The 17,591-nt window shown below is 40.4% G+C and overlaps 1 protein-coding gene across 10 annotated transcripts in view; it reads right to left on the reverse strand.

The window, feature by feature from the left end:
* LOC112981614 (protocadherin-15) overlaps positions 1-17,591 on the reverse strand; it is a 1,192,166-nt gene that overhangs the window by 162,348 nt on the left and 1,012,227 nt on the right. For all 10 annotated transcript variants that reach the window (XM_064513568.1, XM_064513569.1, XM_064513570.1 and 7 more), the window contains one exon: positions 14,452-14,564. In XM_064513568.1, the coding sequence (XP_064369638.1) occupies positions 14,452-14,564 (113 nt within the window). The remainder of the gene's footprint in view (positions 1-14,451; positions 14,565-17,591) is intronic.

Raw genomic sequence — 17,591 nt, forward strand, 5'->3', positions numbered from 1 at the left:
CACCTTTAAAAAAAAAGTGCTGAAATTCTAAAGAAGTCCCAATGTTCATTCCTTTAATGTTTTTAGCATATTTGCCAAATTTCTGCAAACCACCGCTTTTCTAATTCAACACACCTACTTGTGGGGTCCCGATTAAAACTCACCTTTAATCTGCCTTACACACTAGTACCATCACTTCACAAATCCTTTTGTATAACTTGGAATCTTTCTGAACAGTAAAAAGACAAAACACCAACTCGGTAAAGAGAAATACCTGTTTTTCTGATCCTCATAATACATAGCTACACATTTTAAAACCCAGCCCATATATTTGTAAGAGCAGGAAGACAAATATAAGCCTTTCTTATCTTTGAAAAGATTTAGCTGAAATTTGGAAGGGAAAACAAATTGTCGGTTCTCTTATGAGGCTTCTCCAGAGTCATTCTGCTATAAGCCACTGGAACATACGAATAACCAATTTTTTTCCGTCTTAGGCTTTACACATAATGGGGGGGTCCAGCAAATCGAATGGAAAATTACAACAGAAACTAGTGAAATGCTAGTACAGATATTTACTTTTAATCAACATCTTTTTAATAAACCTTTTTCTCAAAGTCACTTCTTTTCATTTTCTTCAGTACAAAGAGTTTTTTATACAAACGTGAAAAATTGCCTTCATATGTTATGTAAACATATTCACAGGAGCAACGCTGGGAACAGTTTATGCGCCTTTGGTGCATGCTGTTTATAATTTTCCAAAAAATATGACAGCCATAAATTGTACCTCTCTCCCCCTTTTTTGTTGTTTGCTTGTTTTTATGAGATGCATTCCTATACAGGGCAATTTGTTTCATATATTCAGTGCTGGGAGCAAAAGCAGTTGTTTCCTCGTGCCCCAATAGCGCTCTCGCTCGGCTTGCTGGCCTCAGGTTGAGCACCTCTGCTTCCTAAAATACTTTTTCCTGAACAATTTAAATTTTGTTCAGAAAAAAAGCCACTGATATTTAAGACAGTCTAATTTATTTATTTATTTTTTAAACAATAATAGAAAATCTTCACTCTATTCAACCTTGCCATACGTAAGATCAACAAAAATGGTTAAGACACAGGTGACACCTGCGGACTTGGGTTCTTCTTAAGAAGAACGTACTTTACTGTCAACCTGCAAACCTGCCAAAGGTTGTTGATACTGTATGGACTTGAACAACCTCCATGGTTCTTCCGTAGAGGGAGCAGTCTGCAATGAACCTGACTAGGCTGTTTCATACAGTGGAAAATGAAGATATATAAGCCATGAGGAAGGTTAAATAGAAAAAAAAAAAGAATTGTACATTGAAGACTTCTTCACAGTGACACACAGCGAGATGAAAACCTTAGATTTTTCACACAGTTACGAAAGTTATCTATGCAAAACCAGCAGGTCCCTTCACGCTACCCACGCGACGCACAAAGAACAGAGGCTTACACTGCGGACAACTGCTGCTTTAGATGAGTGAACCTAAGAAAGAAAGGAAGGGCAAAACAATGTGAAAATTGTTAAATAATTCTCTCATCAAATACGTTTAGCTACATTTATTAAGTAATATGCCGTGAAGAATTGTATGTGATCTGCTGGATGAGCAGCTTGAATGCAGGGTTGAACTTGGAGAAGAATTCTGCAAACTGCAGGTATTTGTAGCAGCCAACACGTAATTTTATCCTTAAGGCAGGCAACTAGATATGAAATGAAAGCAGTCTCTCCAAAGAGACTCTACAAGAAGTAAAAGAACAACTCAGTGGGTTACCAGCTTCAAAAAACGTTCAATATGAAAAACACCATTAAACTCACATACTCAAAGCATTAGATGAAACAGTTCCCCAAAAGAAAGGAGAAATGAAAGTGATGTGAAAGACTCTCCAAATCCACAGGGGAAAAAAAAATAATAAAAAACACCGAGTTTTCTCTCCTAATAAGCTGGCGGGGGTCTGTTTGGTGAAGAAAACCGCCTCTGGCGACACAACCAGCTCCAGATGGACATCAGCATGCAGGCAAGCTTTCCCGGAGCTCCAGGTGCACCGTCTCCGTTCCCCGTGCTCATTCCCATGGCGGGGAGGGAGGAGCACCAGAGGCCAGGACAGCCTAGGGATGTGAGCAATCCTCGTTTCATAGAGCTCCAGCTACCTGTCCTGTCTACAAAGGTGGCACCAGCAGCGAGGAAATCCTACCCCACCTCTCCGTGCCCAGGCTTTGCCCATTATGCTTTTAAAGGTCTTGCCTAGCATCCAGTAAAGGTAATGGGAGCGTACATCAAATTCAGATTATCTTAAAAGTGCCAGAAGTGTTACATTCACTTCAGGATTCTTTAAACTGGGTTTCCATCATACTAAGACTATACAACACCGGGGTCAACAAATGCCTGACATTCAATCACTGCTGCATATAGGAAATGTTTGCTATATTGCTGTAGGGCAATAAAAGAGCTGGCTGCATGCACAGATTCCTCAAAAGACCTGACAACTACATGCATGGCAGCAGAATTTACTTTCACGATCTTCGGTTACAGCAAGACATAATTAGAGTTGCTATCTGTCAGTCGTATAATGAAATAGCTTTGCTTCCTTTCCTGATCTTTATGATTTTGGTATTCGTACAGGCATCTCGCTCCGTAAAGCCGGCAAAGAGGCATGGCTGTCAGGCAGCCCTACAGAAATAACTTTGGGGTAAGGAGCTGTCTGTAGCTGAAATATCCCCAAATCCAACATTGCAACTCTGAACCCCCCTGCTCAGCTCCCTCCTGGAAATGCCCACTATACACCCAGTCTTTGGGTCAGGGAGAGAGAAAAAATACCCCAGCAAAAGGGAACACGACCATATTATAAGCAGCAATACTAAACCTTCCCATATCCCTTTGCTGTTTTGTGTTTTTTCTCGATTTGCTACAGGGATCTAGTGCCACGCAACCACAGAACAGCATGTCTTAAAAGTCACATATAGCTTTTCCAATCCCGTCGAAAAGGACATGCTCCATCCGCCACCATGATGAAAAGCTTGAAGACAGTGTCTAAAATAATAATGCAAGCTGTCACAGACCACCTGAACCACAAAAAAATGAAGGCAGGTTATCACCATCCAATATAAAACTGGACTAAACAGTGTCTAAAATACGAGAAAGTGCAAAAATGAATGAATGAATGTTAATGAAAGAAAGAGTCTAGTTTACGCTTCTGATTACGTGACTGTTTTTTTCTTTAACACAGCATCATTGAAATACCGGCCCTAAGAATTTTTCTTGGAAAAACGAACCTGCTCCATCAAAATAAACTTTTTCTGTGCACTCCATGATCAAAAGATTTGCTGAAATTAGTGCCACTACAGTCATTTTTTCTTCCTTGAAACCAAAGCTTTGCTAACTGCAGTCAGGTCTGAAAGCCGTTTGCTCTGCGCTATCAAAATCCTCTTGATTCCCTGAACAACTTAATTCTTTTATTCAACCAAACAGCTTTTAGCCATTGCTCTCCTTGTGCTTCTGAGCAGTTACCAGCATAAACCCACTATATCTACAGCTACCAGGTTAGCTTCTGGATAGGGTTTCTTTTAAGATATGACCAAATCATTGCTTCTGCTCCCTGCAGGACCTAGCAGGGGAAATGAGTAAATAATTTATAGCCAACAATGTGTTTGAACTTTGTGCTGTTCCCACTCAGGAAATACCCACTCCCACTCAGGAAATATCCACTAGCAGATTAAATTTTTCTTTGATGTATAAATACAATTTTCAAGGTTTCTTTTTAATCCTACGGCTAGATCAATTCATAAACATTCAAAAAAACACAGCTTACCTAGAATTAGTTGCACACAATAACACGGTATTTTTTATTTCTTCCAATTCAGTGATGATAACTGTACTACAACACACAACTGTTGGGATTAAGACTGAGGCTTGCCAAACATCTGCACTATTGGGCAAGGAATCCTGGATAGTTAAATGTCCATGTAAAGCAAACACAAAAGAGAGAATGATATTTGAAGAAGATTCACAATGTATCAATCACTTGACCTTTGGCTTTTCAGAAAAGTAACTCCACATCTTCTTTTGCTTTTGGAAGTCAATACTGGTTTTGGAGCCAATGCACCCGTTTAAGTACCGCTGAAAAAGAAACACACTAAAACTTCACCACTAGACAACCTACATGATAGAGAGAGCCCCTAACAGACTATAACAACGGTTCGGTCAAGTTAGGTCATTTTTGCCATCCAGTTACCTGCCGTTTCGTTGCAAGCATCCCAGCGAGAACCATAAACGTCCTAAATTCAATTGCTGCAATTGCTTCCAGTCTCGCACTCATCCCCTTTCACTACGACCACAGATATCCTCTGTGCTCCTTGCCATCAATTATTGCCTAACGTTTCAAGCAATACGGCAAAAGAAGTCAGGAAAAGCCTCTGGCAACTGCAGTTGATAGCTCACTGAAAAGGTGGAGGACTAGAGACCTGCAGCCAGGCCGGTTCAGGTCCTCTATTTAATACAAGAACAAGGTCCAGGAGCTTCGGACACTCAAACTTCACTTCAGCTGTGACGGACACGGAAGTGTTATATAGCATTTATACCCACGCAATTAAAAACAAACAAACAAAAAAAAAAGCAGCCAACACAGATCAAGAAAAGGACAGCCAGGTCTGACAAAGCTCCCGTTTTTTAAGTTCATGACTGAATTGGGAGATAAAGGTGAAACTAGGGACATAATTTACCTAGATTTAGGGAAAGTGCTGGGGTTGCATAGCACACACTGGATTAATTTACAAGGTCAGAAAGTACAGCATAAGGAAAGAACTATGGAAACGGATTAAAAATTGGCTTAAGGACAAGCAGTAGAGAGTATCTTTAGACATGGAAGAAATCTGACTTCATGGTCAGTGAAGCTTGTGATGTGGCACTGAAATGATATTGGCACACAATGTGTCTAGACAGTAGGCTGAAAAAAAAAAAAAACCCTCAACCATGTATTTTTCCTTCATGTGTCATGGATAAGCGACTTCAGTATCGCTAAGGCTCATGACACTATAGTGCAATGAACAGTAATCCTTACGGGTGACCACCTTTCCAAATCATAAAACTCTCCTTTCTTTTTCCTTTCAGTTAAAGAAAATGCCAACTATGAAGTCAGTGTATCAAGTCCTAAGTGATGAGCACAATGAAAAAAAAAAAGTCTGTTTTACCACACAAAGGAAATGCAGATATTTCTGTAAATATAAATAGTTATGGAGCTTACCACCTATGGATTTTAATCTTTCTGTGGCTCTATGACTAATAACACAATTTAGGGTCAGTCTTTAACTCAGTTACTACTCTCATTAGTGTATATCTGTGATTTAATGTTCTCAATACAAGGAAAACATTTGCCATTCTGAGGTGTTGTCAAACAGGGAAAAAAAATGGTATTATCAATATGTATACAGTAACTTTGGGAAAAGACTGACATTTTAAACAATAAGGAAAAACATTTTATTGATACATCAGAAAGGTTTTTAGAACAGTGTCCTCCTGCACCCTTTTCCCCTTATTCTCGACCATTAAACCTCACTCTGCACTCAGATTTTCATTTCTACCTCGGAGCTCACCACCATATTACACTCAACAAAGATAAAAAGGCCACTTCAAAGGGAAGAGAAATTTCCAGATTATTTGGACTGGCTACACTGTTTTGATAGCAATAAGCCAAAGGAGGTAACTGAATATAACTGAGTTCATATAAGGGAGGAACATTTGAAAAGCCAAGTTAAAATGCAGTTATGGTACCTACACCTACAGGATACACATTGCAGTTCCACCAAGCTAATGATTTTGAAGATTTCTTCATCGGCAGAAAGTGGATTGAGCAACTGTTTAATGAAAATACATTTCTTCTATTCTTTGTTCTAATCTTTTGCCACGAGCACAATAGCGCTCGTTTGCTCGGCTGGCGATCTATTCGAAGGCACAGCAATCACCCGATGTTTCCCATTACAGCTGTTAACATCTTTACCCTTGCGCCAGAACATCAGATGAGACCATCTCCAGTCGCATCTCAAAAGAGACAAAAACAAAGCACTTCCAGAAAAAGGAAAATGTATTTTTGGAAAGCCTTGTTTGTCATATGGGCTGTATTTTATTTCTCCACTTTGCACTCAGAGGAATTTGAGAGGGCAGGAGAAAAAAAAAAAAGTCCAATATTTAGGAAACCATGCATTTTACCAATTAGGTTACTTTCTAGAGACCTATTCAGTGGAAATCACTATGAAGCTTTCTTCAAGTTCTCAACGCTGCAGTCTATACACGCAGTTCAAAGTGATAAATGTCTTAGTATTTACATTATATACTCCAACTATAACATATTTGTCACATTGATTAAACCAAAGTAAAGGAGACATTACTCTTCTTGCTGAAATCCCTATTTGCGACCACTGAAAAATTTAGAAGACTGAAGAAGAATAGGCACAAATCCTCTTGAATGCAGGAAAACGAATTCTTTGAGAAACACTGGAAGACAGAGGAAAATTACAGCTAACCTGAAGGAAGGTGACAAATAAAGGTCGATAGGTACATGGAGGCCAAGAGACAGAAATGGCATGAAAGGTGTTGGAGGGTAACAGGTAAAAACTAAAAAAAAATACTGCATATATGAAGTTTTTGAAGTGATGAAAAAAGTCAGATAATTAAGGACTTTGTCAGTCACAAAAAGCATGGACTTTGCACAATTTCTGTAGCAGTATTCCAGGCCTTTCTCGTCTAGTGAGCCTCAACTGACGTGCATCTTCTCCTGGGCTGCTACCATATCAAACTCCTAAGAAGAGTGGGTCACAAGAGCAGCTAAACTGGGTCAAAACAATAATCTAGTGCAGAATCCTGTTTACGACTGCAGCCAAAGATGGAAGCTTAGAGAAGAAGGTAAGCATGGAGGAAGCTTACAGCAATGCTTCTTGGGACAACCTCCCGGCTGCCAACAATTTACAGCTCAGAGATATCCTGAACCACAGGTACCCTGGATTTCTCCTTATACCAATGGACTTTTCTGCCATGGACTTGCCTGGCTTCCCCTTGCTCCCAGTGTCAACTTTCAGCACCTCCATCAGTGCCTGTCAAAGCACCCCATAGATAAACTACATTAGATGAAGAACAACCTTCTCGTCTGCTTTGAACCTGCCACCTACTTGCTTCATTTGATAACTCCTACTTCTTGCATGAGAAGAGACAGTGAACTACTGCTCCTCTTCACACTCAAAATCGTGTCACTATCTATCGTATTTTCATTCTTCCTTCCCTGATCGGAACCTACTTCTCCTCTGCCCTTTTTGAGACAGAGCCAGCAATGCACCCCCGAGGCCAAGAAGGCCAACAGCATCCTGGGCTGCGTGAGGAAGAGTGTGGCCAGCAGGTCGAGGGAGGGGATTCTTCTCCTCCACCCAGCACTGGCAAGACCACATCTAGAGGGCTGCGTCCTGTGCTGCGTTCTCCAGAACGAGAGAGACATGGACAGACTGGAGTGAGACTGGAGTAGGGCCACAAAGATGATTAAGGGATGGGAGCATCTCACATGAGAAGCTGAGAGAGCTGGGACTACTCAGCCTGGAGAGGAGAAGGGTCAGAGGGATCTTACCAAGGTGTATAAATACCTGATGGGAAGGTGTAAAGGCGACAGGACCAGACGCTTCTCAGTGATGCCCAGTCACAGGACAAGAGACAATGGGCACAAAATGAAATACAAGTCATCCCATTTAAACATAAAAAATAACTTTTTCACAATGTGGGTGGTCAAACACTGGAACAGGTCGCCCAAAGAGGTTGTGGAGTCTGCAATCTTGGACTTATTCAAAAGCCAACTAGACAGGGCCCTGAGCAACCTGCTCTAGCTTTGAGCAGAGGGGTTGGAACTAGGATCTCCAGAGCTGCCTTCCAACCTCAGGCATTCTGTGATTCTGTAAGAAGTCAGGATCAAACTTTGTTATTTCAGCATTTCAACCTCCTTTGAAATCATTACCAAGTTCAAAAAAGCACAGGGCTCCCCGCAGAGCACTGTGCTTGCTGACCTACCTCCTCTGTAAAATAAATAAATAAATAAATAAAAATAATTTAAAAAAAAGCTAGTGACTGGTAAAAACACACTCACACTGTGTCTCCCTGTGTCCCTCCACTCCGAACAGGAAAAAAGCTTTGTTCAATGAATATATCATAAAAAGCCATGACATACATCCAATTTACTTTCTGCCTCCCAAGTGCACATTCATCCACATTTTGATCCTAAGACAGTTGCTGAAGCTATGCCCAATTCTTTTCATGTAATCCAGGAAAGCTCTCAATAGCCCAGCGAGCAATGGCCGTAACAGATCAATAAAGCTCCCAACAGGAATAGAGAAACCAATTAACCTCCAGCATGTGCAGCAGGAGAGTATCACTTTCTGTCCTTTCCGCTGAGATCCATCATCAGTGAAAATCACGCGAATTGCAAAGTCTGACGGCTTAACTATACTGCAACAGCCAACACATGCACCCAGAAACATCTCTCTCTGATCCATAGCAGCCTCCATCGGAACAGAGTAGTGGCTGGCTATTTCTCAAGGTGGGCAGATAACAGGCGTACAAGATCGGGCTCACCCCAAATTATTCAAACATACTTTGGCCAGTTGCATCCTGTATCAATGCCACAACTTACTGGGAAAAAAAAGGCCATCTAAAAACTGAAAGTTGCACTCCATTCAAAGTTGCAAGTCTGGAGAGTAAGCTAAGCAGATGGTACTGCTGGAAAGTTTAACATCACTCCTCACAGAATGGGACCCCAAACCAATTTTCTTGTAACGCTGGAATTTCTAAGAGTTTTTTGAACTCTTGACAGCATGCGTTGACTTTCTGCTACCACTTAAACAACATGGAAGTGGAACGCCGCTATAGAATTGTTTCTATTGTGTTACCTGCCACAAGGTTAATGCCAGTCTGACTGAAATATCACCTGAACATAACAAACTTTTGAGAAAAATATTCTGCAACTACATTTTTGAAAATATTTGGCACCACTGCTGCCCAGTGATAAAGTATGCTTCTGCTATCAACAGTGTTGAGAAGGCACCAAAAAACCCAAGTGACTGTGACACAAAGCAATTCCGTTCTGAAAGAAGCTATTCCATGAGAGCTGTGAAACTCTCAGATGCAAGGAAAAATCTTACTACAATTCAGGCTACCAATGTTATTTGAGGCTAGGAAGCTTATTTCCTTTTTTCTTTTTTTCTTTAATATAATTGGAGATTTTAATGAGATGTCCAGGTTACATGAATCTGGCACGACTGCAAATTAACAGTCATTTAAGAATTAACTGTACAGATCATACAAAACATACATATATGTATGTGCTTTGTCTTTATGGGAGGACGTGTGTTTAATGTACACTTTTCACAGTAGTCTGACAGGAATATTCTAAGTGTTTCTCTATTTAGTCCTTTAAAAAAAATTGATTTGACTCGGACTTGCTCTTTGCTTGTCCTCTGAGCAACTGCATACTCATTTTTGGAGACAACAATATTTACAGCACTAAAAGCCTGTGTGATTAATTCTCTAGTAAGAAATAAAACATCCCAACGCTACGCTACAAACTTCCTATGCTTGCAGCAGACAACATTTTTTAGATATTTAGTGATTTATTTAAAGAAAGCTCACTTTCTGGTCTACAAGACATTGGAATAATCTGAGACCATGATGTTTTTAAAAAAATTTGGGGGAGGTTTTTGTAATAGAGCAAAAGCTATCTATGATTTACTAGTGACAATTTTCCCCCCAACTCTCTGTATGCGACAGAGCAACACGCAGTCTTTGGGCTGGACTAATAGCCCTTGCAGCGAGGTCTAACACCTCATCCTCGAACTCCTTGGAAAGCCATGTGAGTGCCTAGGGAGTGAGTTAACACTCGGCACAAGTAATGTTATCACAATCCGGCCTTTTACAGAAGTGGCGAATCCCTCGGTAGTGTAGTGTTTCCAGTCGGTAATACTTCGTTGGCTCTCTAAGCACACCTAGTCTTCGGCATTCAGTGCACTTTTGAAATTGATTTTAACCGAGCTGCCAGGTTAAGCTGCCCAACTGATAAATAACCGATGCTCTAATACAAAAGGATCAAAGTGCATCAATTAGATCAGCATTTTTCCTGTTTTTTTCCTGATACACATGCTCTGAAAAGAAATAAAAAGTGCTCTGACACTTTTTGGAGCTGGTAACAAGAAGAATATAGTCTCAGGTCTACAGAATAATGGTCCTTTTTTTCCAGAAAGACAAGTAAAGCTGCTAACTTTCTCTCAAGCAGCTATATCCCTTTCCAAAAGCACATAGTTATCAGAGGTGAAGTTAACTCTGCTTAGGAATAAACCAATTGCATTCCTTCCTATTGCAAATCCTTGTCCTCAGGACAAAGATAGCAACTGTGGTAACAACACTAAAGAACAGCAATTTTAATAGATTTATTACTTTGTTGAGAATATCAGCAGATGTTTAAGCAAGCCTCCCGATGAAAGGCAGCATTATTTTTCTGAGCGTTTGAAATAGCAGAAAGTGTGTTGCTTTGGCTTGATTTCTCCACCAACTACCTTTTGTAAACCAGGACTGCCTCCTCCAGAGGTTGTCCACTCCCTGAGTTGTCTGCTCTGCAAAGAGACATGCGGCTTCTACTTTTATGGATGTAAATCTTCAAACTGCAATTAAAAACGTGTTTGTGTGCGCACACGTGTAAAGATACATTTTTATACAAATAGAGAAAACTTCTTCCAAAAGTGGGAACCGATTTCAAAAAAGAATTACTCTCACAGGCTGTTTTTTGCATTTGAGGAACAATTTTGAGAAACAGAAGAAATGGCAGGTAAACAGGAAGGACGTTCACAATTCCTTAGATTCATAGGCTTACGCACTTTGGACTTAGCCTTGGAGATGCTGCATTTTTAAATACAGTATTAACAACACTTATTCTGACAGCCTTGCAATCACCACATCAAAATTTCCGTTTTGCAAATAAAAAAATACCTATTCTTTGGGCAAAGCCCCTGTTGCTCTGCAGGGAAGCCATGGGCTTCCCCAGGGGTGGATGAACGTGCTGCCGCGCTCCCTCGGGCCACCCTGCAGCCTGCTCAGGGGCTGGCAGAGCCCAGCTCCTCTTTGGTGCTCAAAGACTCCTATTCTTTCTATAACAAAAGATTAAAATTTTTACTTATTCATCAAATAACTTCTAGAGGCCACAGGGAGGCCGAAAGCCAGCTTTTCTTATTTAAAAGTTTTGCTTTTCCGATAGTCTTCCTATCTGAGAATTAAACATTTATCAGAGATAGAGTGTTTTTTTTTTTTTTATACCACAGACAAGAGCACCAATTTCCTGCCAGCCTTACTTCACACACTCTAATAAACATGTATTGACTCATCCAGCTTTTTCCATTTCACTTTTTCCATATTATTTTGACAGGAAAAAAGAATTGATCGTCCGATATCAGAGGGAATATTTTAAAGATTAAATTCAATGAGTTTTGTAAAAATAGCATATTTTCTGTTTGAAGAGAAACATCACTCATGCCACCCTTCCAGATAAAATAGATTCAGACTCAATGACTTCAGTGCTGCCTGAAAACACAAACTTTAAAATACATAACACAAGAACCTGAAGATTTTACCTGGTACAAATCTGAGGCATTATATCAGTTCAAAAGGCCCCTGAACAACCCAGCATTAAAACTTCTATTATTCTAGCAGGTGGCACATTATCATTCTTACACACTGAGAATTTTACTTATTATCCCCTTGACTGCACATATTACACAGCAATATGAACCTACTAATGCCTCTAAAAATTCCCATTAACAACAGCGCTTGCTGTTTAGGTGCACAGAATGCATTGCTGGACCAGTGAAATTGAGTTTTTTTAATTGATGTAATGTGCTCCTGTACATGGCTGCCAAATTTCTACAACAAAACAAACAAACAAAACATTACAGAGTTTTGCTGTCGTAATTTTAAGCCCACAACTTCACAGCATATTTATTTAGATATTAATCCACCTAAGTTTTTTCGTCAATCCCAGTGACAGTAGAGCTCCACTAAGGGAAGTAGGCGCAAAAATAGATTATTTTAGAAGAATCCAATTGGAAATTACTTCACTCTAAGCATAGACACAACCTTTGTGCTTTGATGCACTCACACAATAATCAACTGTGGCAGGAAATTAACACCGGTATAAAAAGGCTGCCAAGTTATTCAAGTGCCTATACGCTGCAGTTTGGGTTCTCTTCTGCAATACTATAATCAGTTATATTCCTCAGAATATACAGGAAGGACCTGCGTAGTAATAAACTTGTTATCTTCCCAGGAAATTGTTCCCTCCTCTGCAATGCACAGAGAGGGCTTGGAAATCTCAGTCCCTAACTCTTCCATGCTTAATAAATGCTAGTAACAACCAAAGAATTCTTGCAAGTTATATCAGGGAGTCATGGTGGGCAATTTTTGGACCACCTGGTGGCTTTGTGAAATTTAAGCCTTGGGATGTGTCAAGAATGAGAATTAAAGAATGGATGGCATGCAACCTATTGCTTTGCTATAAAACAACTGGTATTAGACAGAATATGATTATATAAAGAGAGCATACATTACTGCAGAAATATTAATGCAAATACTGGCCACTCAGCATGCAAGCAACAATGAAAAGTTTACTCCCTAGTTCCACTGATGCTGTCCCTATTTGCTTCCTGTCCACTGACTTTGCCCTTTTTTGCTGTTCAACCCCATTAACGGGCAAAAGCTCTTTTTTCTTCTTCCCCTGCCAGCTATTGTGTGTGGCTTTTTCTTTGCTTCGCTTTCTCCTTGCCATGCTTTTGCACACAGAAGCAGCAGATTTTGCAGGCCAGAGAAGCAGCTGTGGAAGGAGCCTGCCCCCAAGTCTTGTATACATTCCCCTTTTATCTCTCTCCATCCCAAGAACCAAACCGCAGGTCATCACTTCCCCCCACTCTGAGATGATTGAAAAACACTTTTGGCTTCCCCATTGAAGGAGAAAAGATAAAATCTTAATCAGGTTATTTTTGAGAGATGATGGCAAGCCTCTTGCTGCCCAAGCATATAGCTTCAGGCAAGCCCTAACCCTTTCCCAGCTGTATAGACAGGTATTGCATAGACTGTAGAGACTAGAAAAAAGCTCACACACAGGTTTATGATAGAGTGTGATGATGATATATATAGACACACACACACAGCCATTCCTTTGTTAAAATACACTGCAGCTAGGAAAACCCAGCTTCCAGTCTGTTTAAAACATGCTGAAAAATACGCAAGTGATTCACTACTTTGGACTATTGCATTCCTTACTGTCTTCCTTGCTCCTCTGCCTACCAATAAATACGTCAAACCCTATACAATTTTCTGTGGCATTAGATAACAGCTGTAGGGACAACTCCAGACAGTCTCCAAAAGGAGTAAATGTAATTCTACTCTACTGTCATTAGAGATCATCTCTGCTGAACTGATTTTTGCAGTCTCTTCACGCAAATTCTACCTGCAGCAAACCTTACCTCTTCAAACGATTTTACTCCAAGTAAACTTAATAGCTTACTATAGATTTAACATGTTTAACATATTTAGTAATTAAATATGGGTATTATCACCTATTTTTAATCCTCAAATTGGCAAAGAACATAGTGCACACAGAAATTATTTCAAGAGTGCAAAACTGCGACTCAGTAACCAGATGAAGATATGCTTTGAGATTTTTCTATAAAGACATACTCTTCACAACTAACCGATACGTGCTCTGATTGCACGGCTCAATTAAGAACTGCAGACTGGTATCAAGTTAAGACTCTGGAATTAAGGTAAGAACAGTATTTATAAAACGGAAAGGAAATTAGACTCTCTATCTATAGATTTAGGGAAGACCAAGCCCACAGTACTGGTTTACGCCCTTTCCCATCAACAGGAGCTGAACAAGCCCAGCACTGGGCATTTTTCAGGAGCTTTTCTTTTACTCAGAAGCAGAGTTCTGGAGCCAGCTACTCTGTTTTGAATCATCCCTCAACCAAAAAACTACTACAAGATGTGGAATGCGCTTTTTTTCCTCCTCCTTGCTCCCATATTCAGGACTCTGGTAATTATCTGTATCTCTCTGATGCTTCAGCATGGGAAGCGAACTGGAGGAAACATATGAAATATAAAACAAGCACTTTCTCATGGCAACTGAGTTAATAAAAAGCAAATGCACAAGCAGTACGTACAGTTTGTTCGTATGATATTAATACAACCCGAAATGCAACACATCAATCACGATTCACTCCCTTTTCAGAAATACTTCAACATCCTTCTCCCCTATAACTACGTTTTTGATACCTGACAGTTAAAAAACAAACAAACAAAAAAACACAAAATGGGCCCATCCCACATTTTCTCTAGAGTTTTTTGTTACTGAACAGTTTTGAAAAGTACATGGACATAAGAACTCGGTCAAAATTACCTTAATAACCAAGTCAAATTTCTGGTGCAGATCCCTGTTGATTGGCTTTAGGAGCGTGAGCACAGCCGTTGTAAGATTCATGTGGAAGTACTGGGGATAGTCTTCAGGAGTACCTGCAAAAAGACATCGAGATTTGAACAAACGCTTATGAGAAAAACATGGTTTCCGAAAGATTTAGGTAAGCAGTCTATTAATTTTACTCATTAGTCATCACAAACATAATCCTTTTATCATGAGGATAAGATATTACACAATGCATACATGTAACAATATTATTACAAATATTACGAGCTTAATATCATCATTATTACCTTACTCCCTCTAAACATGAAGATTCTTCTCAAGTGGGAAAATCCGTGTAGTTGCTAACAACAGAAGCCCAAACACAGTGACAAAAGGTTGCAATTCTGCCTCTCAGGTTCCAGGAGGCAACGTTATAAGCTAAGAGGACACTTGCAGAAATGATCTTCCACTTCTATCCTCCCCATTCATGAAACCCAACTTCCTGAACATCTACCACTGAGATTTTTTTCTCTCTCCAGCTTCTCAGTAAATTTCCCCTGAGGAATCACTGGACATACACTGACACATCAGCCAGAAAGCAAAGAAAGCTATGAACATTTTTTTGCATGCATATATTTAAAGAAAATCAATAGTGAGGTGATGCAATACAAAATTTTACCACCAAGTTCAAGACAGCCATACTACTGCTCATAGGCAGTGAGGCAGAAAATTTACAAAGACCATTTTAAAGTGCTGAAAAAAACCTGGCCAGTCAAGCTTTTTTACATTGCATGTTCCTCCTCTGAAAATATTTTAAATTGCGAATATCGGGGCATTTAAAATGTGTTATTTCTTGTTACAGCTATAGGCCAGCTCTTTAATACATTTTCTATAGTGTATCTAGTGGAAGTACACATCATCTTCAAAAAGTCTCCGAGAAACTTGTCATCAAGGAGGAGGCACCAGATGGGACCTAGTACTTGTCTAACAGCTTCTGTATTTTGTCTGGAGTTAATAGCGCCTTCACAGCACTGATTTTCCAGGATACTCTCCAAACCAGTTAAAACAGAAGTAACCAGAGCCTTAAGCCATGTGTGAACCCAAGGACATCCAGGTGGACCATACAAGGATGGGAGAGGCAGTGTCCTTGCTGTGCCTGGCCAGTCGCTCAAGTCAACAGGCTCTAGCACCAAAAATACAGGAGATGAGAACTAAGCTACAGTGATTTAATGCTAGATGATGCTCAAAGAAAGCATACAAAACAACAGCAATAGTGGAGCATGAACGCCACGGATGGATGAAGCCACAAGCATATGGCCAACAACATGTTCTCTCACCTGTCAGGGGACAGAGGCCAGGCCATATTTTCTCTAGAAATATCCTCTCCTAGTTTGTGCATCTGCTAGCATCTGTGCTAGCAGAAAACTGCCTCAGCCTCATCTAGGCTAATCGCTGCATCTCATCCCAGGTCATTTGAGTTTAATTGCCTGGCTTTTCCTGAGCTAGGCTGACCCTCAGCTAGGGAGGTGAGAGCGCACAAATCCAAGCAGAGCTCAGAAAGGAAAAGCATTTAGAAACAGCATGATCTCTGACATCTCACAGCTTATCAGTATTATTAAAAGCATCTGAAAAACCCAAAATACAAATTCAAGGTCTAAGATCTTCAGTCACTTCAGGTCTAGGCATCATCCCATGTAGCAGCTGAGACACAGAAAGCATTCTTTTCAGATGGTATAAAAGCCCCAGCAAGTCCTCTGAGCTCATGAGTTTCTAGATCTTAAAGCTGCCACGAGAGCAAGACAAATATCGCTGTGCCAAATCCTCAATCCAATATAAACAGGGCAGAAAGTCCCACACTCTTCTGGTAAACAGTGCTGTGGTTGTTCATCTTTCAAGAGGAATGATTAGAAACTACTTTTAGAAACTCAGTAGCTCTTCTAGAGTTACTGCCCAAATTCACATGCAGAAACTAAAACTGCACCTCCTCATGAGACAGCTACTACCGTATGCTACATTGTGTATATATACTGTGAATATTGGATGAATATCTCTGTACACATAGATGCCATACATACAGACAGTAGTAACGGGGAGAAATCACTATAGAGTAATTTTTCTATTATAAAACCTACAGAAATGCAAAGTTTCTAGTCCCTAAGTGAGGATGCCTGCTCAGCTGTTGCCTAGCACAGGAAGAGTCCAAACTCCAGGATGCCTTTAATTTTGAAAGCAAAGGTTTCTAGGAACCTGAACATCTGCTCCCCCCCGCACACAGAAATGTCTGTATCTTGCTCTTGCAGAGCAACCTTTAATCCATACTGATGCCCAATCTGGCTCCAGAAGAGTGAGACTTCCCAATGCAACTGGAACTATACATCTTCAACATGTGAAAAGACCAGCACTGTCAGCTGGAGAACTGTTCCTGCTACCACTACACAAGTTCTGCTTGGAGGAAGATATAACAGAGTGAAAGCCATGAGGTCTAAAGCTCTACAGACACATCTGAGTCTCCTGCCTGCAGAAATTAATGTGGTTTGCACGTTTGAGCAGGTCTAGGGGGAGGCACGTGGTATTAAAAGGTGGTGGACTAGCACACACCAGTGGCTCAGTAAAGACTGTGAGCACCCTGGAGACAGGAGGACAGCACATGAAAGGTTTGATGTGCTTTCTTTTTCAATCTTTAAGCACGTGGAGCTGAGGTTGCACTGTGGGCAATGAAAATAAGCATCAAGTGGTCAACAGAGCTCTACTTAGGCTCCTTCGGCCCAGGAAATCAAAGCAGCTAGGTGACAACACAGGAGCAAACATGATCTCGTCTACCTTGAGGATCTCAGGCAGGAGAGGAAGATGAATGCAAGGTTAAGAGCACTCCTAAGGTTGATTTTCTTGGAGTCAGAGGAGGGCGTCAACTATGCAGCAGGCTGTCTGCCAAGCAAATTCATCAGAGAGCTCACAGAAGTGGAGAGAAGTCCCTAAAAACACTGCTGTATTTTTTGAGTCTTTATCAAAAATATCAAAAACTGAACACTTAATTGCCCAAAACCGGCCCAAGAAATCACAGAGGCAGCTCCAGGGTCAAAACTAGAAGCTGAGAGTAAGGTGAGCTGGGTTCTACACCCTTTTTTAATGCACATGAT

This window comes from Dromaius novaehollandiae, chromosome 6 (genome assembly GCF_036370855.1).
Source record: "Dromaius novaehollandiae isolate bDroNov1 chromosome 6, bDroNov1.hap1, whole genome shotgun sequence".
Classification (NCBI taxonomy): Eukaryota; Metazoa; Chordata; class Aves; order Casuariiformes; family Dromaiidae; genus Dromaius; species Dromaius novaehollandiae.